The sequence below is a fragment of the Mirounga leonina genome, unplaced genomic scaffold (genome assembly GCF_011800145.1).
Source record: "Mirounga leonina isolate KUSES-001 unplaced genomic scaffold, KU_Mleo_1.0 Mir_174, whole genome shotgun sequence".
In the NCBI taxonomy this organism is placed as follows: domain Eukaryota; kingdom Metazoa; phylum Chordata; class Mammalia; order Carnivora; family Phocidae; genus Mirounga; species Mirounga leonina.
In genome coordinates this window covers 58,393,760-58,421,378 of record NW_023270451.1, presented here as the reverse complement: position 1 = coordinate 58,421,378, position 27,619 = coordinate 58,393,760, and the positions used below count along the sequence as shown (strand labels likewise).

Genomic DNA, 27,619 nt, shown 5'->3' with positions numbered 1-27,619 from the left:
AGTGGGAATGCAAACTGGTGCAGCCACTATGCAAAACAGTATGGAGGTCCCTCAAAAAATTAAAATAGTGGGGTCCCTGGGTGGCTCAGTTAGTTGGGTGGCTGCCTTCGGCTCAGGTCATGATCCCAGGGTCCTGGGATTGAGCCCCATGTCGGGCTCTCTGCTCAGTGGGGAGCCTGCTTCTCCCTCTCCCTCTGCCTGCTGCTCCCCATGCTTGTGCGCACTCTCTGTCAAATAAATAAGTAAAGTCTAAAAAAATTAATTAATTAACATAATACTGCCACATGATCCAGCAATGCCACTGTGGGTATTCAGCCAAAAGAACTGAAAACAGGATCTTGAAGAGGTATTTGCTCTCTGATGTTTATTGCAGCATTATTCACAATAGCCAAAAAAGTAGAAACAACCTAAATTTACATTAACAGATGAATGGATAAAGAAAATGTGATATACACACACAATGGAATATTATTCAGCCTTACAGAAAGGAATCCTGTCCTGTGCTGTGACATGGATGAACCTGGAGGACATTATGCTAGGTGAGATAAGCAGTCACAGGACAAATACTGCATGATTCCACCAATGTGACATATCTAAAGTGTTCAAACTCATAGAAGCAGAAAGTAGAACAGTGGTTACCCGGGGCTGGGAGGAGGAGGGAGAAATGGAGAGGTCCTGGTTCAAAGAGTATGGGGTTTCAGACATGCAAGATGAAAAAGTTCTAACAACCACGTGCATACAGTTAACAATACTATACTTCATACTTAAAAATTTATTAAGAAGGTAGATTTCATGATATGTATTATTTATGATAAAAAATAAGGGAAGTAAATCATCCAGAAAACAGTTACTGAGAATATTTTAGAGTGTTTGAAGGCACAGGGCTAAAAGACTTGGACTTTAATGTTCAGTTAGAAGATAGCCTTTTTAAGGTCAAAGAACCATGAAAATCTGATGATCCTCCTCCAAAAAAAAATAAATATACCCCCCAATACCCAACCACAAAATTCAAGTTTAGAGCCCCAGGTTAATTTTTTAAAAAATGTATATGCTGTGTGACTATGATTCCTAAGTATTAAAAATGCATGGGAAAATAAGGCTAGAAAGAGTCTTAAATCGGATTAGATGATAGGACTATGAAAAATTTCTTTATACTTTCTTCTAATATAGAAAGAAATTTATTTTTATACCACCACTACAGAGGGAAAAAACAAAATCTAATACTGTCTGTAACAAACCAGTAAGTTAGTCTTGTTTTGGAAATGTGTCAGAAAATGAAATTTATCTTTAGCACCCCGAAGGAGTTAATGAAACATCCTCCAAACCGAAAAGGGGTCTCTTCACAGGGAAAGACTTGCAGTGTAGATAGAGCCTACTAAGAGTATGTAGCATTAGTGATCCTTGCAGAGTGATGAATCACTGAGAGAAAAACACCATCCTCCCATGTAAATCTCGACATTGCTAATGATTTCTTGGCTAGGACACCAAAAGCATAGACACCAAAAGCAAAAAAAAAACAAGTGGGACTACATCAAAATAAAAGGCTCCTGTGCTGCAAAGGAAACAAAATAGGTCAGGGTAGGTGGGGAAGCATATTTGCAGGGAAAGCAGAAGGAAAAGCTAAAACAAAAAAATCCAATAAACTATAACAATATACAGATGAAGATATAGAACAGAGATGAGCATGGCCCTTCATTTGTCCAGCAACTTAAGTGAAATTTTCTTTAAAAAATGAAGAATATTCCCTTTAAATTCAAAGCTCTTATTTTAATATCATTAAATGGAAAACATCCTCTAATGGTTTAGAGATTTCATCTTTTTGAACCATGTACCCAGTTCTTAGAAAACAGAAGCATCATTAAGATCCTAAAACCACTAGTCATCCTCAAAAAGGGGAAAAGAGTAATTCTGTAATCAATTCACGGTAGTGAGAGATCACAGAGGGGAGAGACTGATTCTGGGATGAGGAATGAACAGGTTTCCCGGTGGTGACTTTTAATGGTGGAGGTGAAGGATGAGTAGGACATCCTCAGAGGAAGCAAAGAAGGAAGAGGAGGAGAACGTTTCTGGAACAATAAACAGACTGTTGGAAGTAGCTAGAAAAACCGAAAAACAAGTTGGGTCATATTTTAAAGGATGTTGAAGAACCTTTCAAGTAGTTTATATCCTCCTTTGTAGGGTAGGGGACGCAGCTGCAGTTCCTCAGGAGGGGAGTCACACAATTCAGTTTATAATGAGCCTACGGGCTGCTTCCTCCTTATAATCTGCTGCAATCGAAAGCCTCAGAAATCCTTGTGTTTTAGATATACCTAACTACTTAAAAGGCTCCCTTCAGAATAGAGGCCCACGGCTTTTTACTAGTTCTTATTTACTTCCTGGTCCTGAGGTGTGTTTAGGAGAGAGACTCCCTACTCTGCACATTTGCAGGTGAAGAGTGTTCCTAAGAGTAACCCTTCTGGAGTAAATAATTGGTATTTTTCCACTGGCTGTTGAAATATTAACTATGTACCTCTGCTTAATAGAATACCAGACAGACCTAAGCTGGACATTCATGGAAGGTAGTTCTCAGCTATTTTATCTGGTATTTTTTCTCCTTCTAACAGACTATAATTGGGTAAAACGGCACGTAGTTGCTGAAAATTCCTGTGGTAGGCCACTGACGACTTCCTGTGATAGAGAAAAAGAAGGCAAGGAAGTGTTTAAAATAGGAGAGTATCTTGAGGAAATATGAACTGTCCATGAGTGCCTTGGGAAGTCACGTGCCCGCCATCATTTGAAGGCTTCAAGTCTAGGCTGGTCCGCAACTTGGTGGGATGGTGGGGGGGCTGTGGAGGGTGATATTGAAGGGTTTGAGAACCCAGAACCAGTTCAGGCTCTGTCATTTACTAGCTGTGTGACCGTGAGCAGGTCACTTAACCTCTCCAGACCTGCAGTGCCCTCATCTGTGTAGCAGGGCTAATAGGCTGATACACCTCACAGTGTTGTTATGCAAAATAAATGAGAGGCATATGTAGTTCACTTAGTACTGTGCTTGGCACACAGTAAACATGCAATAAAAACCAATATTAAAAATAATCATCACGATATCATTATGAGGAGAGATTCAAGCTGAGGATGGGAAGGTGTCCTAGATGATCTCTGAGCTCCCTTCTTACACCAAGAGTCTAAGAGTTTATATCTTTCACTGATGTCTCATTAGAATTAAGCCTACCTTCTGCCTGAAAAGGCACCAGTGTGTGTGTGTGTGTTTACTAAAGTATTAGCAAGCAGCCCAATAAATAGGTCATGTATAAAGGATGTTTATAACAGCCTGCAAATAGTACACGTATGTACCAGAGGTTTGTGGTTAATTCTGGACATAATTCTGAACAGTGATTCACAGGGCCTTTTCCCCATGGAAATGTCAATAGATGAAGACAATCTAGAAACAAGTTTTCCCTCAGCACAATCACCAACAAAGCAAAGTGTAGAGAATCGGTTTACCTATGTACCCTATCTTTTCTCCAGTCAACAATTAAAGAGTAGAGTGAAATCAAATATTTCAAATGTTCCCACTTCTAAAAAGAATTCTATTTTGCAGGTAGAGTGCTAGCTGACTGAGTCAAATTCTTCCTAGGTAGCCTTAAACTATTTCTTAGGGCTTTTAATACTCTTCTAGAAGCTCAATCAACCATTTAAGACCCTTATCATAGAATTATACTACAGCTTCAACTAAAATATCTAACCAGCAAGTACCAGTTTCCTATCTCATGCACTAAGATTACAAAGCTCTGCTAAAACTGGAAGAGTTAGGACCCAGTTTCCAGATTTGAGGGGCTGCCAACAAGTCCAATATCAATTTTAATATTTTATGAACATATGATGTTCAATTTTTCAAAGAACTTTGACTATATTATCTCACTTGGTCTTTATCACAGAAGGTAAGGTTTATATTTTTATCGTCATTTGAAAAAATGAGGGAAAGCTTTGAGTTCAGAGATGCTAAGCCCCCAGCTCCCATGGCTAATAAATGACAGAGCCAGAACTTGAACCCAAGTTTTTTCTAGGACTCTACTGCTCAATGCTACTTCTAGAAGAGCTTATTTATACTCATAGAATAACTCTGTATTGAACATAGCATTCAATAGATATTAATTGATGACCTAAGTTGATTGTAATTCAGGACAATATTTTCATGATTAGCTTTAAATTTTAATCAAATTTGAACAAACATTTTTAACTAGCCAGAAATACATTAAATAAAGAGATGTTATACCATGCTATCTATGATACCTAAGTCTACAAGTACTATGTTGGTCATTATCCACTGGAACTAGAGTGGATAACTATATCCTTCACCAACTGTGGCACTGTGCACCATTCTTCAGATTCTGTTTTGTGAGAAAATGAGCATGACCTGAGTCAAAGCTCAGAAATGATGTTAGGTCACCTATCTCTGTCACTGTGAATATCAACAAAATAAATTAAAGTAGGTAACTCTACAAATCCTCACATACACACATACATGCACACATACACCACCCTCTTGCTACAGTACTGCAAGAAAACAAAATAGCCTTCCTTTGTCATTTTTCACCAGTGAAAGTCTTCCTCAGAAATTTGAAAGAAATCTATGCCTGTGGTACCCTGTATGAATAGTTTCCCAAAGCTCAAAATGTGCTTTATAACACTGAGAAACTGAAAATAGCACTCAGCAAGGTGCCTATCACATAGCAGGTATTCAAATATAGGTAAATCATACACATCCATCTCCTAAATAAAAGATTATAGAAATATCCTCTATCATGATTTGACTCCCTTTTAAAATCAAATTCAGGAAAATAAATATATGGGAAATACTGGGTATTTATAAATTGGTCAATCATGTGGTTAACAATTAAGATAAACATTTCCTACTACATATTCCTCCTAAAATGGCACTCACAAAGCACTCAGAACGTCTTAATCAGTATTTTTTTTTTACCATTTATATTCAAAACCAGGTTCATTTCCCGAGTTGGGTCTAAGTAAGATTGTAACTGGTGTGAAATTCCTATCAAATGCATCAATACTCTTGGGATCTCTGTATTTTGCCAATTTCAGGCTTCCTGGCCTGACCTGCCTAAGCCAGGTCTATCAATTTACCCCAATTATAGAAAGCCCCCAAATCGGCACAAAGCCTATTGAATGTAGCTTTTGCTTAAAAATGAAGCTAACCATGGACTATATAGGGCCTCAATGTTCATTGGCCGCAATTCACTTTTTTATACTGGGTGTATTCGAGACATGACATTGTGGTCACCGAACACTCTCTGCTATCATAACGAGTTCCTGTGGGGATTCCACAGACTCACTTTTGGCACGTGAGGATTGAATTCCACAGCTCTATGAATAGCCTCTACTGCATTCATCTCTGCTGTGCTCAGCCCCCGCCGAGATGCAGCCTCGGGAGAGAATCTGAAAAGCAGAAAGACAAACACCATCCAGTTGGGACCACTGCTTGGGCATCAACCCGGAAAGGCGTCTACACGTCAAGGGCCCATAAAACCACAGCGAGCCAATGGCATGAGCTCTCCAAACCTCCACTACACGGAACCTCTGAGTGACCCCTCAGACCGAGGCCAACAAAAACCCCAGCAGAAGCAGAAAGCGTGCTTGCATCTAATCTTGGCAGGAATTAAATTCAGCTGTCAAGTCTCTCTGTCTAAATAGCTAGTCTAAATTTTCTATGAGGTACCTGCTTAGGTCAGGGGAGGGGGTAGGACTGACGAGGGCAGACAGTGTAGGAAAAAGAGAAAACTAGGTTACAGAAGAGCGTACGTGGTTAAAAACAGAACTGGGGAGAATTTTAAAGGAGGCTCCCAACCCAATGTCAGTGCTGCGATGCAGCTTCCACCACAGGCCAGCCTGCTTGGGGCCGTTCCGGCAGGGGGGTGTGCGTGCCCAAACTGCGGGCGGGACACCTGCCCAAGTGAATGAAAAAAACCAGACCATGCAATCTCTTTCTCACCTCACACCCAGGGCTAACTCCAGAGCTGTGCTTGGCAGGCAGACACCACAGGGGAAGCTGTGACAACCCTGGCCCTGCCCTCCCAAGCTGGAGTCGCTGTGTAGGGAGAAAAGATGTTGCAGTAGGTACTGGCGATCTACAGGATAAAAAAGAATGAAAGAAAATTACTTCGGTCTTGAAGTGCACACACACTTAACAGCAAACCTGTCTGACAGAGCAGAGGCTGTTTTCTTTTCTTGTTATCTGCTTTTCAGTGCTTCAGAGGGATTGTATTGGGGAAACGTAAGCATTTGTGAACTCAAGAACAGTGAAGCCAACTGTTCTCTTTCACCTGCCAGTCATCTCGGATGTGTATGGAAATTCTCTATGCCAAAGTCACCTGCCTGAATAAAAGGGGCAAATGTCCCACTGAGATGACAACTCAAAGCAAATGGACCCTGGGTGGGGGGTTAATTGGGAACTGAGGAGTCAAAGAATGGGAGATGATCAACCCCTCTGCATCTCACGTGTTTGTTAGGACTACTACCCAGTCTTGGACTGCTGAAGGAAGAGGAATACGCAAAAAAATGAATAAAAGGAAGGCATTTTGTGTAAGTCCCAAGCAGGCCTTTCGGTATCTACTGTCTGGCAAAAAAAAAAAAAAAAAGTCACCTCAGAGGTATGGAATTTCACATAAATCCCTCTTTAGGGACCCACCACACCCTTACAAAACCTGGGGATATATATTCCCTCCTTCTAGTAGTGAAAGAAAAGATCAGCAGGTTTTAGAAAATGCATGCTCATAAGCAGGGGTTTCAAAGACTAAGAGAAACTTCCAGAGAAAGCCCTCAGAGGCAACACACCTCCTTCAGTCGGGTCAGACATTTAGTACCGCCCAAGCCATTCTCCACTTACTTGTCAGAGACAGCCCTTGCTTTGAGCAAGGCAGCTGTATAGCATATTGTTGCCGACTTTGGTAAGCTTATATCTGTTAGAGAAAAAGAAAGTAGAAACTCTTAGAAGTTTGCAGAAATAAAGAGCAATTATTTTTAATCCACTAGCATTTTAATCATGTAAGTCTAACAAAGCATAAATTAAGAATATTTTAATGCATACAATACACAGCTGCTTCTTATGTAGCAGGGTAGTATGTGAAACTAAGGGTAATTCATATTTTTGTGAATAATTCACGTTTAAAATCCACCAGCCTGACTCTTGAGCAATCATCTTCTATTTAAGACATGGATTTTCATGTATTGAGCTTAATTAATCAGACAATAGCTATAAATTTAAATGTTACAGGAATGCCCTTGATATCATAAAAGGCAGATTAAGGACCTCTATGTCTCTCATAAAAAGTTCTCAACAGGCGTATGAAATACTAATGTGAAGAAAAAATATTACCTGGATCTTTTTTTAAAAAAAAAAAACACACCTAAATAAATTATTTTTTAATGGTCAGATTTAAACCAGATTTCCTTTGCATTAAATTTCAAGAAGTTCATATTCAGTTTTTTGTTGAAAAGGTAACACATTTATTATATATAACATACATGAAAAATCTTTATATATAAGGATATATATGTGAAATCTTTAGAAATCTATACAATTTTTGTTCATTCATATAAAGCCTAATTTGTTTCTCCAAGAAACAGTTCCTCTCAGTCTGTACAGAAAATTTCACACGGAGAGGTGGGAGTGGGTAACAGATATAGATAATTAGTTTAAAGGGAAATAAAACTACAGGGTACAACTGAGAATAGATAAATTCAAAGAGGGTAGTCTCTTTCAGAGAAAAATTTGTGTTTAAATTATAACTCTATTTCCTACTGGATAGTATTTCTTTAACACTGAACCAAATATGCTATGACAGAGAAATGCCATCTTAATTCAGACCATTCCCAGGGCAGCAAAATCCACTCTAGGCCGGAGAAACTCTTACCACCTGGAATGCTCTGCCAGTTTCTTCACAGGGCTATTTTCAACTTCAAAAGAATTACATTACGGTGGAATTTAAGAAACAAAACAAAGGAGCAAAAAGGAGAGAGAGACAAACCAAGAAACAGACTCTAAACTATGGAGAACCAACTGATGGTTACCAGAGGGGAGATGGGTGGGGGGATTGGGGAAATAGGTGATGGGGATTAAGGAGTGCACTTGTTATGATGAGACCGGGTGTTGTATGGAAATGTTCAGTCACTATATTGTTCACCTTGAAACTAATATAACACTGTATGTTAACTAACTGGAATTTAAATTAAAACTTAAAAAAATTACATTACAGTAAGAATGAAAAGGAAAGTCCCATAACTAGCCAACAGACAGCCACAGAGGAAAATAAGGTCATAAAAGAAAAGCAATCCCTAATCCAGTAATAAGTATTTATCACCAATCCCAGCAAGAGGAATTTCTCTTTGAAGGAAATTTCAATGCCATTGATAAAAAATTAATAATCATAGAAAATACCAACACAGAACTAAAGGGAAAGAGGCCTTTGTAACCCTCATCTCATAAATTATATTCAAACAAAATTTCACCACCATATGCATAGTGTAAAATGATGTGCTTATGACTAAGAAGAAAAAAAGAATGTCAAATACTCATGGATTTGTCTTGCTGCTTTTCCAACATCTAAACATTTAACTGCTTCCCGGTGTGGGAAATTAATCCAAGAATCAAATATCTTCTTTACTAGGTTCCACTCATTGATTGTTATTGGAAGGTAATAAAAACTACAGATAATACCATTCTACTTAAAAGTTCAGACCTTCTTTTAAAGTTCAGACTTTTTATTTAAAAAGTATCCAAGGCTTGTTTCCACTCTTCTTGGTGTGATCTGTGTTCCTTCTGTGTCAACCTAGCAGCTTTCCATAAAGTAGGGACCAATGAAAAGTCCAAGAAAGGAGCTGAGGCTGAAGACAATGAACATAATTATCTGAAGCTGGCAACACACAAGACGGAGCCTCACTTGATAAATTAAAGAAAACCTGTTGTTAAGGATTTGGCTTCTCAATGAGAAAGATCAGATTGTGTTTTGATGGTTACCTAAACAAGCAAAGTGACATATTCACTCAGTTGGAAATGCAGAAAAACATACAACTGAGGTGTTCTGTAAAATACTACAGATGTCCAATCAAAAATGATCTTTAATCCAGAACCAGGCCCCCTCTTGCCCATGAACAGGACATTCACAACTAGAAAAATGCAACAGAATTCTGCAACATTACAACTACTATAGTGCGTTTTTCCCATAAAATTTTTTTAACCCTATTCCTTCACTGTATGTAAAGAAGGTGGTATATGTGCATAGTTGTAATGCTTAAAAACTAAATAACCAAAAATATACTTTAATCAATATCAAATGGGAAGTGGGAGAAATGTAAATACTTCATTCCCCACTAGTGGCATGTTGATTCCATTTGTTTTCTTTTACTCAAGTAAATTATTTTGCTCTCACTGTTTAACAAAAATAAAAAATAGCAAAAAAATTCTTGCATAATTTGTTTATTTAGATAGTTTCAATGTTTTCCTTTTAATTCTGTCAAAACAATTCATCTATCTGGTAATGGCAGTTGCCTCTAAGAAGTGAGGAATCACTCTAAAGAAACTGATCCTCAGTTTCCCTGTAGGTAAAGCTTCTTGTTGTTCAAATAAAGTTTTTGTTTACAACAAATTTTTTTAAATGATGCTTATCTTTGACAATAAAAGCAAAAGCGTTGACATTTTGCCTACCCCAGCAATTCACTTCTGAGACTTTTTCCTAAGAGAAATAATCACAACTGTGTATGAGGATTTAGCCTTAAGGATGTTGATGACAATATTGTTTCTAATGGTGGAAAACTGGAAACAGCCTAAATGTCCAATCACAAAAGTTTAGTTAAGATGCTGTACATCCACAGGGTACAATTCTATGTAGTCATTAAATCACGTGGGCGAAAAGTATTTAATGATCTGGGAAAATGGTGCATTGCCGTACCTACATAATAAGTAAAACAAGTTTACAAAATTATGATCTCATATATTTTTTAAAAAGCATTTATATGCACAGAAATAATAAGACTAGAATTATATATACAAAATATCAACAGTATTTCTGAGTGGTGGGATTAGAGGTATTTTTTTTCTACTGTTTATCTGTATTTCCAAAGCTTCCTATGATGTACATGTAATAAGTGATTTTTTTTAAAGATAACAATGATGCTATCTAGAAGAATTCTGTTCTACAAACTGTTTGAAGCAAGTTCATGAGCAAATACACTGGTGAACCAGACAGAGCACAGACAGACAAAGGTAGAACGTACATGAAATGAAGTCTGACCAGAGATCTACTGCCTATACTTACACACACCCTTATGAAAGTTAGTGTGTTCCTTTTGCAATGTGCATTCATTAACCACATTTTAATCTAGTACCTGGCTACCATTTTTTTTTTTAACTGCCTAACATTTAAATCAGAGGCAAGAACTGCATGTTTTGGCTCACTTTTAAGAAATAGCATATATACTACCTTTAGGGGAAAGCTCGTTATGATGGGCTGCTTGCTCGTAAGACTACCTCTTTCATTTCTTTAAAAAAAAAAATACTTTGACTTGGTTGTTGTTGTCTATTATAAGTTTGAAACTTGTTATTTTGAAATAATTATAGGTTCACAAAAAGATGTGAAAATAGTGCACAGTTCTGTGAATGCTTCCCTCAGCTTCCCCCAATGCTGACATCTTACATAACTGTAGTATATCAAAAACCAAAAACTGACATTGGTAAAGTACTATTAAGGAAATTACAGACCTTGTTCAGTTTTCACCTTTCTTTTACATGCCTTCATGTGTGTGTTTAGTTCTATTCAATTTTATCCCATGGCTAGATTCAATCAACGACCACCACCATTAAAATACACAACTGTTCTGGGACACCTGGGTGGCTCAGTTGGTTGAGCGTCCGATTCGGTTTTGGTTCAGGTCGTGATCTCAGGGTCCTGGGATGGAGCCCCACGTCAGGCTCTATGCTCAGAGCAGAGTCTGTTTTGAGATTCTTTCCCTTCCCTCTCCCTCTGCTCCTATCCCTGCTCATGCTCTCTCTCTCCCCCTCTCAAATAAAATCTTTAAATAATAATAAAAAAAAATACAACTGTTCCAAAGGAACTCTCTTGTGTTATCCCTTTAATTGTACCCTTCCCACCCATACCTGTCACCTGGTGATCACTAATCTGTTCTCTGTCTCCATAGTTTTGTCTGCCTGTCATGATTTTATGCTTTTACCACTAGGGAAATGGATAAAATGGTAAGGGAAACAGAGTGGCTAACCATAGTGATGAAAACAGGTAGTATCAGAGATTTTGAGCAGGGAAAAAACAAAAATATCAGCTGCTTTCTGATACTGCTTATTATTTATTCAGAAATTTTATTTTGAGGAAGGAACTTCATAATCATTCTCAGTCCAATTTTGTATGAACATGCTCTAACTATGCAATCCCTGTCTTTTGTAAGTGCCATGTAGCTACCATTATTACCAAAAAGTCCTTCTAAGAATTAGAATCCAGTCTCTTCAACAAATGGTGTTGGGAAAACTGGACAGCTACATGCAAAAGAATAAAAATGGACCACTTTCTTACATCATACATGAATATAAACTCAAAATGGGTTAAGGACTTAAATATGAGACTTGAAACCATAAAAATCCTAATAGAGAGCACAGGCAGTAATTTCTCAGACATTGGCCATAGCAACACTCTTCTAGATATGCCTCTTCAGGCAAAGGAAGCAAAAAGCAAAAATAAACTATTGGGACTACATCAGAATAAAAAGCTTCTGTACAGCAAAGGAAACAATCAACAAAACTCAAAGACAACTTCCTGAATGGGAGATATATTTGCAAATAACATATCAGATAAAGGGTTAATATCCAAAATACATAAAGAACTTACACAACACAAAAAGCCCCAAATAATCCAATCAAAAATGGGCAGAATACATGAACAGACAATTCTCTAAATAAGATACCCAGATGGCCAACAGATACATGAAATGATGCTCAACATTCTAATCATCAGGGAAATGCAAACCACACCTGTCAGAATGGCTAAAATCAAAAACACAAGAAACAAGCGTTGGCAAGCATGTGGAGAAAAACGAATCTTCATGCACTGTTGGTGGGAATGCAAAATGATGCAGCCCCTGTGAAAAACAGTATGGTGGTTCCTTAAAAAGTTAAAAATATAATAATCACATGATTCAGTAAATCCCCTACTGAGTATTTACCCAAAGAATATGAAAACACTAATTTGAAAAGATAGATGCACCCCTATGTTTATTGCAGTACTATTTGCAATAGCCAAATTATGGAAGCAACCCAAGGGTCTACTGATAGATGAACAGATAAAGAAGATGTGGTATACACATACAATGGAATATTACTCAGCCATAAAAAAAAAATAAAATCTTGACATTTGCAACAACATGGATGGATCTAGAGAGTATAATGCTAAGTGAAATAAGTCAGTCAAAGAAAGACAAATACATGGTTTCATTCATGTGGAACTTAGAAAACAAAGAAACAAAGGAAAAAAAGAGACAAACCAAATTACAGACTCCTAACTATAGAGAACAAACTGATGGTTACCACAGGGGTGGTAGGTGGGGGGAATGGATGAAATAGGTAAAGGAGATTAGGAGTACAGTTATCATGATGAGCACCGGGTAATGTACAAAATTACTGAATCACTATACTGTATACTTGAAACTAATATAACACAGTATGTTAACTATACTGGAATTCAATTTTTCTTTAATTAAGAAAAAGAATCCAAGAATGAGAAAAATGTTAGCTACAAAAACTAATGTTCTTATTAGCAAAGGAGTATGTTCAGGGAAGTCATTACAAAAACAGCTGTGAAACTTGCCTAGAGATCAAATGGATCATATTTGAGCTGAAGGTTAGAGTGCTCCAGGAAGAGTGATTTAAAAAAGAAAGTAGATGCCATATAATATATAGTATGATTAAGAGAAAAAAATATTCTTAGATAATGACACAGATATTTGCTGTTATAAAAGAATTAAGGGGAAAAATAAAAAGAAGCTTCAGGAAGAATAAAACAAATCCAAACAACCAAACAAATAATTCAAATACAAAAAAGAAAGAAAAAGAAAGGAAATAATGACATAGCACAGAATTCCAAAAACAAGCAATGCTAAATAAGTATTTCTCACTAGCAAAGCTGAACTCCTGGCTTTAGTTTAAATTTCCTTCCACTTCTCGGCCATCTTTTGTTTCATACAGGCTCCTTTTCTGAAAGGGAAAGAACTTTCTCCAACTGTCTTAGGTATTCAAAATCAGATTGTCATAAAAATCTTTCATTAAAATCTACAATCTTGAATTTCATGTAATTGGAATCACAGAGTATGTACCCTTCCATGTCTGGCTTCTTTCACTCAGCATGATGTTTCTGAGATTCATCCCATGCTGTAGCATGTATCAGGCCTTTATTCTTTTTTATTGCTGAGTAGTATTTCATTTTGTGGATATACCACAATATGTTTGTTCTCTTGCTAATGGCTATTTGGGTTGTTTCCCAGTTTTGGGCTATTATGAATAAAGCTGTTGTGACCATTCTCTTAGATATGTAATTGGAAATGAAATTGCTGAGTCAGAAAGTAGATACATGTTTAAACTGGTAAACAGTGCTCCAAAGTGGTTGTAGGAAGTTTGCAGAAAGTAATATATGATGATAAAGGTCAGAAAAATGGTTACTTCTGGGTTAGAAGGCAGTTATTGGCCAGAAGGGGGCATGAGGCAGCCTTCTGAGATGATGGAAAGTTCTATGATCCTGGGTAGTGATAACACATGTGTATTTAAAAAAGTCATCCCGCTCTATACTTCAGATTTGTGCATGTTACTATATGTAATTTATAACTCAATTAAAAAGATTTTAAAAACACAAACCTATAATCCTGTGCTCCCTGAAGCTGTCTTCTCTTCAATCTAACTTCTATAACATTTCAGTTGCCTTTTATCATTCTGTCCCCTCTTCTCTCTATGAATCCTTATCTAAAAATTACTTACTGGTTTTGCCTTCCATAACAAAACAACATGATTATTTTCGTCAGTCTTTCAAATATTAAAATGGTTACAATATTTCCTCTAAACCTAATCTTTTCCAGAATAAATACTTCTCATTCCTCCACTGATATATTCTTCAGAACTTTTTTGTTTATTTTTGTTATAAAGCCATGAATGATTTCAAAATATGAGAATCAGAAGTGGAAGTAATCTTCTAAATCCCTGAAACATGACCAGTACAGAGCTCAGGGGAAATGTAGTCTGAGGACCTACAGCCGTAACACCTCTCTGAAGAGCAGCTAGGATGGCCCTGGTGTTGAGCAGTCCTTATTTGTTCCTATGATTGTGTGGTCAACAAACTCCCCGAGGTTCTATGCAAATTGATTTCAGCCAAAGCCAAGTCTTTTCTCTTTTACTTAAGCCATGAAAATTTACGAACCTATAAGCAGGATTTCATATTTGATTCCATTAAATTTTAAACCTCAAAATGAAATCTAAACCACTAAATCTTAACGATTTCAGAATATCATTCCAGGCTATTAGTCATCACTCTGACTCAAGCTACCACCCACAGCTTTGTTCCATACAATTCATAAGCATACCTTCTCACCAAATGATCATTATCATCATTGAAATTACCACTAACATTACCATGGGCTTATTTTTTTTTTTTTAAGATTTTATTTATTTGAGAGAGAGAGAGAATGAGAGAGAGCACATGAGAGGGGGGAGGGTCAGAGGGAGAAGCAGACTCCCTGCCAAGCAGGGAGCCCGATGCGGGACTCGATCCAGGGACTCCAGGATCATGACCTGAGCCGAAGGCAGTCGCCCAACCAACTGAGCCACCCAGGCGCCCTACCATGGGCTTATTAAGCTTGCCAGACACTGGTGTTAATCACTTATACACATTATTTTATTTACTCCTCAGAGCAACCCTCTGAGATAGGACTTACTCTTAGCCCTCTTTTTTAAAATTTTATTTTATTTTTTTAATTTAAATTCAAATAAGCCAACATATAGTACATCATTAGTTTTTGGTGTAGTGTTCAATGATTCATTAGTTGCATATAACACCCAGGGCTCATCACACCATGTGCCCTCCTTATATAGATGGGGAAAGTGAGGCATATAATGGTTAAGAAATATGCCAATATAAAAAAAAGCCAGTATCACATAGTTAAAACAAATATGCGCAAATGATTTTGAACTGTGCTATGCTGTCTATAAGGTCTGATTTATAAAAATACTGACCATGGCAATACCAAGGAGAGGATCCTGGAATGCTATTCTAGAGATCACCCTAAATTTGCAATGGTCTGCAATGATGTATGTGCAACCATTTATTAATGGTAATAATAGGTATTATATATACAATTTAAACCATTAAATTATACCATTTATTAATGGTTATAATAGATATTATATACACCACTTATACCATTAAATCACACCATTTATCAATGATACAACTGGTATTATGACACATTATTCCACATTACCTAAAAAAAGGTAGCATTCAAAACATTCTCAAATATTTTAATTAAATATATAAATACATCTATGGTATTCCTCTAATTCAGAAATATGAAGAAAAATGGCCATTTAAATTAGTAAGAAACATTTAAAGACTGTTGTATGGACTACAAATATTTTCACATCCACTATCTCATCTGTTTTTATTTAGCACAACTTCCTTAGTAAATTCATGTTGGATCTTCAATCACCTCTTTCTTTCCTAAATGTTAGTAAACCACATAATCATCTAGAATTTTACTGTGATTGACTTATTTGTTGAAATTCTTAAAAAGCAAAAAAAGAATCAAAAGTACTGAGGGCAAGTAGTAAATAGGAATGAATAAAGGTATATTTTTATCCATTTATTAACACATTACTATCTTCTCCAAATAGGAGCTCTACAAGATGGATCAAAGAATTGGACAACAACACACAACTGTGAAGGTCAAAAATCTTTTATTTTACAGATCAAAAAATACAAGATCAGAGAAGCTAAATGATATATATGCTTCAGAGCCACCTAACTAATTAGTGACAGAGTTGGTCTTGCAATGCCTGGTCCCTATCACCATCCCGTACTGCCAATGTGATGCTTGCTTCTGTTTTCTTCATTGTCATTCTCTTATACTTTCTTCATCAGTTTGCTTGGAAAACAACTTCACAAGGGAAGTTCTGAGACTTTAGCTTCCTCTGGACTTGAGCAACTCTAACCACCTGCTTACAGGTTTCTACCCCACTTTTATATACTTATTTAATGATTTGTCACTCTGGCCTTTCATATACTTTAATCATTTGTGTTTCCTTTACATTTTTTTCCATTGGGAATAATTATAATGTCATCGTCTAGAGCCTCCCATCTTTTTTGAACCATTTCCACTTAAAAATCTGTGTCTTCTATGCTGAATGGTGTCCGCACAAAGGTGTTCACTGAATCTCAAGTTAGAGGTTTATATTTATCTTTCCTCTGACTTAAAAAAGGGTATAGCTTTTGGCTTTTTGTTGCCATTTGTTTGTTTTTAGATTCAGGAAATCTGTCTATGACCAATGTTCCCCTCTTTGACTGCTATGAGCTATAAGATAACATGATCTCCTTCTCTTAAAGTTCTTCCATTTTGTTAAAAATTAAATTCAGCATATTACTTAGTCTCAGGCTTTGCCTACTTTAGTAGCAACTGAACTGTCAGCAAGGCAAGAATTTATCAGATGTGAGGCACCTGGGTGGCTCAGTTGGTTAAGTGTCTGCCTTAGGCTCAGGTCATGATCTCAGGGTCCTGAATTTGAGTCCTGCATCAGGCTCTCTGCTCAGTGGGGAGCCTGCTTCTCCCTCTCCCTCTGCTGCTCCCCTTGCCTGTGCTCTCTCTCTCTCTGTCAAATGTGCTCTCTCTCTGTCAAATAAATAAATAAAAATCTTTTTTTAAAAAAAGTGTATCAGGTGCTTTGCTTTTAGCAAATAAGACTTGTAGATCTGCACACACAGGCATTCACATCCTGTACTGCACTGTCTCTAAATTCACAACCTTTAAAGATGAGGTGGACACTCCATCTGTTCCCCACATTCCACATTTTTTCTCCCGTGTCATTGTATGACTCAGCAGAAGTAGGTAGGTGTTGATGGGCTGTATGAGTCCCAGCAGGCTCTAACTGTGTTACACTCCCCTGACAGATTATCTAAGGTTTATGCTAGGTCTACATAGACTTCAATTTCCTATAGTTAAGAGATCACCAGAAAGCAAATGAAATTAAGTGGTTAGAGCTTAAAATAGGAAGTTTTGATAACCTCGGAAATAAAAAAGCTTCTGCACTGGGATTCTCATTTGCTGTTTAAAGAAGAAAAACCAAACTCTTTTATAATTTTTGGTTGAAAGCCTCCCAAGTATCTCCCTAATGGAGAGAATCCTGCTTCTCTGAGTCTGAAACCACTTCACTGGCACTCTACAGTGGCACTCCACTCCCTCATGTCTTAGTGCTTCCACACTCTGGGTTCATCCCTCAACCACCTCAAGCCAAAAAAGGGCAGAGTATGAATCTACTGTGCCACTCTCTCCACTTTGAGGTCAGACTGGAGCCCATCCCTGCTGAGATTGCCTCATGGTCTCCCCATGGCCGGTGGAGTTAGGTCCAAAGCTCTGTGAGGTGCAGTCCCTTCCTAACTCACCCAATGCATCTTCAGCCCTTTGCTGCAGCCCTCCACCATTCCTCTGCTTTGTAGGATACATGGAGTATTCCACACAGGCTGAGTCAATCCTGCTCCTGAACCTTTCCATATGTTCTGTCTCCAGTATATTCACTGTCTGGCTCAACTCAGGTGCCACCTCCACCAGGAAGGCTCCTCTCACTTCCCCCTGGGTAAAGTGTCCCTTCCATACTGGGTTAAATTCTATTGCAGTCTTTACAGCAATTGTTTTCTTCCTTCCCTCTCCTACTTACATGGTGTGTGCTAGGAGTAACAGCTGTGTTTCTTCGTCACTTTGTACCCTCGAATCAAAACAATGTCTAAAACATGGTGGTCCTGTGTTTGCTGAAAGAAATCTAAGTTAATGTACTAACATCTCAAATCACTTGATATTAGCTCCCTTTGATATGCAAGCACTTACAATTTAGCTTCTGGAAGCCCAAAGTGTCAGGACTGATGGAGGTACTCAGAGAGAGTCAAAACTTGTTATTGCTCAGCATGTGTACTGCCTTTACCATGCTCATGGCATTCCGGCAAAATGGATGAACCTGTACTGGTGCTCTAAATCCAGATGTCTGTTTGAGACAGCAGTGAAGTTTACAAGTGAGGCAGGAAGAAAGCAAGAGTACAAGCTGACAAGGTTGAAGGGAAGTAGAAGGGTTTGGGGCCAAAAACAAGCAAGGCAAACCACACCTCTTCTGGCTCCCTAGGAACCTTTATGGGAATGAGGCCACTGAAGGAAAAGGTCATCTCAGGGAGAATGACTCTTAAGTTTTCAAAAGTCATAAATGCTCATAATAGCAAAATTGAAATTCAATGTAATAATCTTGGAGGAAATTTATGGAATTTGGAGCAAAACTGTCAATTTGAGGTGTCTCAGAAAACCCATGGGGTAAAACTTTAGATAGAAGTTTTTTCAGTGATAATCTTTTTGACCTAATTTCCTTTTGTTCATCTACAATAATAATCATCAAGATATAATTTTAAAAGGATCATTTTTGTTCCTATGCATGAGCTAGGTCAATCGAGGGTCAATTTCATATCTATAATTCCAAAACAATGTTTTCAAGGGTAGCAGCCAGCATAAATAAGTCCCAAAGCACCTCACAAATGAGGACACTATGTCATAGTGCATCTCCGTCTAAAAAGTCATTCATTCACTACAGCTGCTTGGACTGTCTACCCCTGCACAGGAGTGTCCGAGAAGAAAACACAGGGCTTGCTCTCAAAGGGTTTCTTTCTCTGCACCACTTCAGCATGTTTCAAACAGATTCAGAGAGCACTGATGCATCCCACCTCAATTTACTGTGGGTGGTTTTGACTTTTTGGGGTTTTTTGTTTTTTTGTTGTTACTGTTTTTTTTACATCTTTCTCTACCAGACAATAAAGCTTCTTGGCAACACAGAATAGATTATATTCATCTCTGAATCTGAATGCACCTAAAAGTTAGTATTTTCAATATAAGGGTTTGATGGATCCCTGCTGAATTAATTTGAAAAGAAACTAACCTAATTACTCTCTGTAATCATTGAAGATTATGGAGTATCAAGTACCTTTTCTGGGTCAGGCAACACATTGATATACTGGAAGTTATATTAATCCAACACATTTGCCTTGACAACGCTTTTGGAGCCAAAAACTGACTGACCAAACAAAAATGCAGCCCATTTCTCCTTCCTAACCTGTTAATGGATGAGGTGTGATATAACTGTCCCATTATGTGATGCTGTCCTCCCTGTGCCTTTCTTCAGTAAAATTTCTCAGTTTACTTCTGTACATGATATGATACAAAGCAAACAACAGAAATGTAGAATTCTGTCCTTAGAATTATTTTTTGTTTTGTTCTGTTTTTCTGGGTTTTTTTTTTGTTTTTTTTTTTTTTGGTTCCAGACAGTGTATGGTCTCTTTGTCCCACCTTTAAAAAGCCAATCCAAGATCCCTTTGTGCCACCTGGGAGTTCAATGATTCAATCGGGAAATACTACATGACCTTAGTAATTTGGTGCAGGGGGAGGGGCAGGCAACACAGACTCAACTACACCCAGAAAAATTCATCTTATGCTACAAAGCCAAACACCAGATGTTATTTGCAACTTTTGGATTGGATTACTCTAGAAGGTCTGTGTCAGAGAGCCCTTCTGTGGCCAGTGCCCCAGAGTCAAACACAGCAGTTTATGTGATGGTAATGGCTGGCGGGGGCGGAGGGGGGGGTGTTACCTTGGTAAATTATGATAACTAGGCAATAAGGATTACTAAAGCCAATATAAATTTCGAGGGTTTGTTCATGTGCCAACTATGTGAATTACAAATGTATGCATTCATAAAATGTCTTCCATCATCCGAGACAACAGAGGTTTCTCATGCATACAGTCTATTGAAATAACATCTATTGTTAGAACTCCTGGCTCACTGCATGTATAATATGACAGTCAGTCAACTGCTAATTGAAAGGCCTAGTTCACTTGACAGAACTACCTACCTCTTGGTTTCCAAGTCAGCAGGACATCCAGTGCAAAAGCTATAAAGGGCCATCATTTCTTAGTGACTCATGCTTACCAGCCTAAAGTCATAGCTCATGGTATCAGTGCTAATAATCATTTTCTTCTTTGAAGCAGTGATGTGATTCATTTGCCCATTTTTACAGAAGGATGCTCTTCAACATTTGCCTTGGTATCCTTGATCTTTTCCATAAGAACCAGCCCAGGGAAGGGAGCTAGACTAGGCTTACAGTCTGTCACTAGGGACTGACTGCATTTCAAATCTTCTTTTTGAATGCAGCCTAATTTTGTAGTAGATCTATCTCAGAAGCTGTTGTGCCTGTGACATCAAAACTCAAAACCACACACTTGACTGAAAAGCACTGTTTTGGAGGTCTGGACTGCGTGACGCTCAAAGCCTGACGCTGATGCCTGAAAACAGATTCTACTCACTGGTCCTCCTGGCATCTCAAATCCCTCTTATTCGTGCCCATTCCTTAAACATAAATGAAAAGTAGCCTAACGAAAAGACAGTATCCAGTGACCACTTGAAAGGAACTGTGATGATAGTTGAGTACCTTGTGTTAGTTTATAAGGCCTTGGGCAATGAACACGGTTTACGAAATTTTTACTTATAACTACATGCTGTATCAGTAGTTACAAATATCAGCAAAAAGCTGATACAAAACAGTATCAGCAAAAAGCTTATTCTCTGAATAGTCTCAACATAGAATAATTCCCTAATGCTTTCTTTAGAACCTCTGTTTTCAATCTACTGAGATGAAAGTATTTCCCCCAGTGTTAGAAACATGTCCTGTTCTTGAAAGTATACCCTCTGCACATTACAGATGGCAGATAATAAAGCTAATTTAGGATGGGCTTGATGGCACCATAAAAATGGTCTTGATACAGTTGTTGCATTTATATAACATTCATGACTATATAAAAGGCCAGTTTGTCCCTCACAGGGAAATTTCTGTCCCAAATTAAGGGCAATCACTAAATGACCTAATGGAGTCAATATCCAAAAGAGTTTGGACTTGTATTTCCATTGGTGCAAATTGCCCCAAGGCTGAAACAATTTGTCTTTTGATCAGGAATGAAAATCCCTGGCACTTTTTTTTCAGCTTTCCAAAAGTTTAAGAATTGTTTGTAGATAAAACTACGCATTTCCATTCTTATCAAATATCTATCTATCTACATGTCCTATTAGATCCATAAGTAATTTTAATAACAGGCCATAACACTGCCTTTTGGGGGGGGGCACAAGACAGGGTTCTTATTCTCTCATTTTAACTGACATTTTATATATGGTTTTCCTTTTGAACGAAATGGATTGAGAACAGTGGTGAAGTTCAGGAGTAATCTTGGCTCTTTATAATGGCTGAGAGTTACTGAATGCTTAATGTGTACCCCACACAGTTCTAAACATTTAACATGGATTAACTACTGTAATCCTCATGACAAATTCCCAGCTGTGTGATCTTGAGCAAGTTATTTAGCCTTTCTAAGCCTTGATTCCATTTCCAGAGAAAGAAACCGAGGCTTAAAAGGTTAAGTAATATGCTGAAGTTCAGTTAGCTGGTGAAAGGCAGACCTGGCCCTTGATCTCAGCAGGCTGGCACCCAGGGTGACAGCCCCTGGTGTCCCCCAGGGATCACTAACTAGAGACCAGACCAAACTAGACGCTCCCAAAAGTATCTTGTAGCAATCACACTCGCATTCACTTGCTCTAGAAGATTCTTCTAAAGTTGAAATGCACAAATGATAATGAATAATAAATGCATGAATTCTTTTCCATATTACTACTCTAATCTTTGAGACATCAGTTTTCAACCTAGGTGGCCTATAAGCTCCTTTGAAAGGCAACCCAAAGCTTATAACAACTTTCTCAATGGTTCCAAAAGAAGGTTCTGATGACTTAAGGATCTTAAAAACATTTCTGTGTTTACAGCTAATGTATGACTAAAAAAAAAAAAGATGATAAATCTCAAATTAAATCAACACCATACATCATATCCCTTTTGTGACAAAGAAACCAGGCATAAGGTGATTGAAAATAGAAAGCCATATTTTCAAGAGAGTTACAGAAAGATAAGCAAATAGAGATATACCAGGTTCTTAAAGAATGATTAAAAAGGAATCTTAAGGGGCACCTGGGTGGCTCAGTCAGTTAAGCATCTGCCTTCGGCTCAGATCATGATCCCAGGGTCCTGGGATTGAGCCTCCCATCGGGCTCCCTGCTCTACGGGAAGCCTGCTTCTCCCTCTCCCACTCCCCCTGCTTGTGTTCCCTCTCTAACTGTGTCTCTCTCTGTCAAATAAATAAATAAAATCTTTAAAAAAAAAAAAGAATCTTAAAAGACAATTTGGCATCACTGAAATTCTGTACCATGGCTCCAGCCCACCTAACTCATGCCTTTCCAAAAGGAGTGAGAGAGGCAGAGCAAGTCATTCAGCAAGGCTTACATTTACAGAAAACACACGGGCTTTTAGAGCCAGAGAGACCTGGATTTGAATCCCAGTTCTGCAGTTTTCAAGGAATGTGGTCTTGAAAGTTACTTAAACTCACAAGCCTCAGTTTCTGCATCTGCTAAAATGGAGTAACTACCTCCTTGCAAGGTTATTGAGGGTTACAGGTAATGTGTGTAACATGCTTGGCACATCGTAGGTTCTCGATAAACTGTAACTAATAATAACAACAAGGATGGTGTTAATAAAAACAATAAAAAAAAAATACTGCCAACAGTAGAGAAAGTGGAAGCATGATGGCTAAGACCATGGGCCTGGAGTCAGACCACCTCAGTTTTGATTCTGGCTTTCCTTTCCTCATGGAATTCACATCTTATTGAACAAAGACGGACCTCAGTTTCTCTCTTTTCTCTCACAATATAACATCTCCATGGCTTTACTTTGGCATCTTAGGCTCTTCATTTGAACAAGTTACTTAACTTGTCTCTGTACCAGTTACCACAGCTATAAAATGGGGCTAATAATAGTATCTGCCTCATATGCCTGTGGTAAGAATAAATGAGTTCATCCGTGTAGAGCTTAGAATCCTGTCTGACCCTGACACAATATAAGAACTCAATAAATGCTAGCTGTAGCCGCTGTTATTTTAGTCATTGTGTGAAGGACTCCAAAAGCAGGACCAACCACCTGGATAAAAAATGCCCACCCATAATGTGGGTTAGCAAACTGAAAAAAGAGTACGAAAACTCCTGAGGATAGCAAGACAGCACTTCAGACTAATGGCTGGAATAACATAACATGAGAAGTGATCTCAAGGGCAAAATCAAAATTAAACTACAGATTACAAGGAGGTATGACCAATTCACTGGTAATCCTACTAGGGATCCAGGTGCTTCACTGTAAAAGGAGTTTGTGAATATCACTTTTAAAACTCAAACCTAAAAAAAATTTTTTTTAAAGGTGAAGAACAAAAAGAATGAGGCAAAGGGATACATGTTACCTTCCTCCCTCCTCTGAACATGTTGGTCTCCCCTGCCTTGCCATATTTCTAAATCCTTTTTGCAAAGGCCAGGAAAGCAGCACAAATCCCACTGTGTCACTTCCCAACATACTATTTAAAAAATTCGGCCACCTAGCAAAAGTAATAAAGAAGGACCGCTGTACCCATAAACCATCCAAGAAATAGCTACCCAACCAGAGCATTCCAATTTGCAAAGATAACATATAATCGTGCTGCTTTGGGTATGGCTCTATGAAGAGGGATGGGGAGGTCGGGATTCAAAGTGCTGTCTCCAGCATCTCATGGATTAGACTGATGACATCTGAACTAGGGTGAGGAACAGAGTGCCCCTAATTGCTGTCTGTACTCCAAGCCCTCTAAAGCACCCACACTTTCTTGCACAGGGCCAGAAAAATGAGGCAACAACTCAGTCAAGATCCTTTGGGTCTCCAGGAAAAGCAGCGGGTCTGAACTTGAAATAGCCCATTTTATGGTATGGGGTGAGAAACAAGAGGCATGTTTTTTAATAGTCTTGTGTGGTTGTGGCTCATTCTACAAGAACAGTAACTTCAGCAGCCACTTCATTATATTTCTACTGTAAATGACACAGGCCTGAGCCAAGTCCTCACCAAAACACCCTCCAGAATTCAGTTGGGGTTAGGTCATCTGCAGTCTATTGACAACTGCTGAACTCAAAACTCCTACCAAGGCATCTCAGCAACAGTATGTGTCCTGCCACTAATGAGGCTCTTTTTCCATGAATAATGAATAAGAACATCATCTCTGTTGCCAGGTACACAACATAAACAAAGCTCAACACAAGGGCCCTGGTATGGTGAGTCTGTCCATTCGCAACAAAGGAATTTTGCAAAGTGTGAGCCAAGTTTTAGTGGAGGGTGGGACGGGCTGTTATAACAAATAATGTGAACATATGTTATCAGAATCTAATAAATCAGTGTTTGGTTGTGGAGCCGAGGCTGTGCAATGGGATAGACAGAGATGACAGAAAGCTCCAAATGAGTTCATTTCTCTATTTTACAATCAGTCTTGTAACAGGAAGCTGATGATTTCTGTAATGAACTGAGATCGTTGTGAAAGGAGCCTTATGAGACTTGAGACATCAAAGGTTCTACCAGTTAGAACTTTTTTCTTAAGCCTTGGTGTACTAGGTTGAGCACAGGTCAGCATCAGGGATGAGAACACCAGAACCTCGCTACGGCACTGATGGCTACAGGGTAGCATCTGGAAAAAGTGCATGGCCACCTAAACCCAGGTGCATGGGACTGGGTTCCTTTTGCACCAAAAGACCCTCAGTGTATGAGCATTTTGCTTATAAGGTAGTCTTATGGCTTAGATTCCCAAGGTCAGCCGAATAGTGAGATTCCAACAAATAAACAGAGAACAAAAGTGAGCTGACATGAAGGCCAAACAGTCTTTATTTTGTTTACTATGAAGTATGCCACAAATACTTTTCTCTCTTCCTAAAATCAGTTCCATACTAGGTAGCATATATCTTGTTACACAGGGCCAAGTATGCACAGGCCAAGTAATGCCATCACTGGCTGAGGGCTTGTAGTTTCCACTGATTTGAGCAAGAATTAACAACAAAACAAAACCAAGTCTCCCAATGCTTCAGTTTCCCCAACTGTAGGAGGTAACAACTCCAACCTGCTTCACAGATCCCTTATGAAGAACTGTGCGTTAAAATAAAATAGTTCGTTCTATTAGTTTGAGGAATTCCTGGAAATTTTGACCTGAACAGTTCTTTAAATGTACTGAAGATGCTTACTAAAAAAAGAATAGTTTACAAAGCAAAAAATGAGCATGTGATAAAAGTAATCACTCCCTAACATCCATTTTAGAAGCAAACAAATGAAATAAGGTAGAATAATAATCCTGCAGAGATTCCAAGAGCTAGGTCATGGCAGGGAATTATGTGGATAATTCTTATGCAATTAATCAAATAGTGAATTCACAGAAAATGGCAATATAACACAAGAGTTTTGAAATCTCTAAGATGTGTCAGTTTATTTTTCTGGTTTATTAAGAACAGGCAAAATGAAATAAGCTCATGGGTAAGTAACGTGAATGGCGAAGGGACTTCAAAGCCCTTCGCGTGCAGAAATGGGGGGTATTCTGCTAATGAGGAGAAGACCTGGGATGAAGGACACATTCTTTTATCTTCAAATATTTCCTGAACTGTCACAAGAGCTGTAGTAAGGGCTACCAGCTGTTCTATATTGCTTCAAAGGATCAACATGACCAACCAGTAGTGATCACAGTCATCCCATGTGGGGTCACAGCAGGAGCTCGAACAGTTGGGGCTGTTCCCACAGGATACGTGTTGCCTGCAGAGGTTCTGAGTGATTCCTGACAATGGGGGCAATAAAGCAGACCATGCCTAACTCTTGTTGACAGGAAGAGTAGAAGGGAACCTATGGGGAGGGAAGGAGAGGCATGCGGCACAGACCCCCACTGACCAACCATAAAACTCTAAGATTTTATAAAATGCCATCATAAAACTGTAGGTAAAAAAAATCTGTAAGTGGGTAGTTATTAAAGTCCTATACTATTTGAAATGATCTTTCTGATCTAATCACTGAAATATATCAAGAAGAAAAAAATCCTCAAGTAGATAAAATACCCAAGAACTCACCATCATACTTTGCTAAGACGGCCTGAACATCAGCATACGCTTGTAGTTCCAGAAGAGCTTCTAAAAGGTTTTCATGGATGTTGAACATGCTCAGCAAGGGGAACTCCTTCATTAACTAGGAAAGAAGAAATCAAGGATAATTAATATGTATTTCTTACTTTCTAAAAGTATAACAAGTACTGAATTGTAATACATTTATATGATAAAAAAGTATAATACAATTTTAGATAATACTGAATTTTAGGTTACAATGAATTTTAAGCATTCATGCCAATTATTATTTTGTAAAGAATTAAAGGCTCAAATCTTTTCCCGCTATTTTGGAAAAATGGCAACTTCGAATTTGTGAGAACCTAACATGGAAGAAAATCCAAAAGAGACGGGGTTTGATAAAAACTGAGGAAGATGCTTAGAGGTAGCACATAGTACTGTTAAAATATGATAGAGGCAAATTAGGTAAAAGTTGAACACTATCTCATAGGCATTGACAGTTTTACTTCATTAAGAGCAGTTTGATGAAAGCCAGAGAACAGAGAGGGAGGCAAGCAGGCACTATTCTTTTGAGCAGCCTGGTGACAAAGTTATGGAGAAAAGGGAGGAAAATACGGGTTGAGAAAATGTGCATGTAGCGATAGAGAGTGGTAGAAGGGAAAGATGTTCATGAGTTCCTGCATGATGGCCTCAAAAAGACAGGATTCAAGAGCATTTTCTGAAACTGAGGGAAGAGGTGACAGGGAGTAAGTTTGAAGATGGGGGTGAAAGTACAGAACAGCCATAAAGAAGAGAACTGCTTGGGAAACAATTTAGGATTGCAAAGGCCATCTTGAGGGCTTAGCAAATTTGGGATCATGAATTCACAGAGGCTACAATTAGCATGCTTGTCAAGTTTTAGTTAGCAGTGCTCACCAGCCCAGGTACAGTAGTAAACATGTCAGATAATGAGGGTGAACCTAGGCAGATTGAATTGGATTCAAAAGAAAGTTGAGGAGCAAGGAGAGTTGGCTAGAATGAGGAAAGAATGATTAAAGGAACGGCCTAAAGGTTTTAGACAAGAAGGGGAACAGGAGGGGTCCAAAGGGAGTTAAAAGATACAATATTGAACTTCATTGGAAAGCAAAGAAAGAAAGGACCAAGAATTTCCAAGTAAAATCTATCTTAGAGAAAGATAACCAGGTTCTTTATACAGCAAAATCATATACATATATGGTATATATACATGTGTATATATGCACTGATGTATATGTACATGTATATGTCCTTTATTTAATCTTTTATATGGATAACTGTTTTCTATTATAACACAATGCC

At 38.2% G+C, this 27,619-nt stretch overlaps 1 protein-coding gene across 10 annotated transcripts in view; it reads right to left on the bottom strand.

The window, feature by feature from the left end:
• ST7 (suppression of tumorigenicity 7) overlaps positions 1 to 27,619 on the bottom strand; it is a 236,086-nt gene that overhangs the window by 31,298 nt on the left and 177,169 nt on the right. For 8 of the 10 annotated variants that reach the window (XR_004682077.1, XM_035020977.1, XM_035020978.1 and 5 more), the window contains 3 exons: positions 26,312 to 26,426; positions 6,884 to 6,956; positions 5,334 to 5,436 (listed from right to left, as the gene is read on the bottom strand). Coding sequence is in view for 9 of the 10 variants with exons in the window: in XM_035020977.1 (XP_034876868.1) it covers positions 5,334 to 5,436; positions 6,884 to 6,956; positions 26,312 to 26,426 (291 nt within the window). In the remaining variant the exon portion in view is untranslated. Of the gene's footprint in view, positions 1 to 5,333; positions 5,437 to 5,989; positions 6,126 to 6,883; positions 6,957 to 26,311; positions 26,427 to 27,619 lie in introns of all 10 variants that reach the window. The other 2 variants (XM_035020986.1, XM_035020985.1) reach the window with 1 other exon arrangement.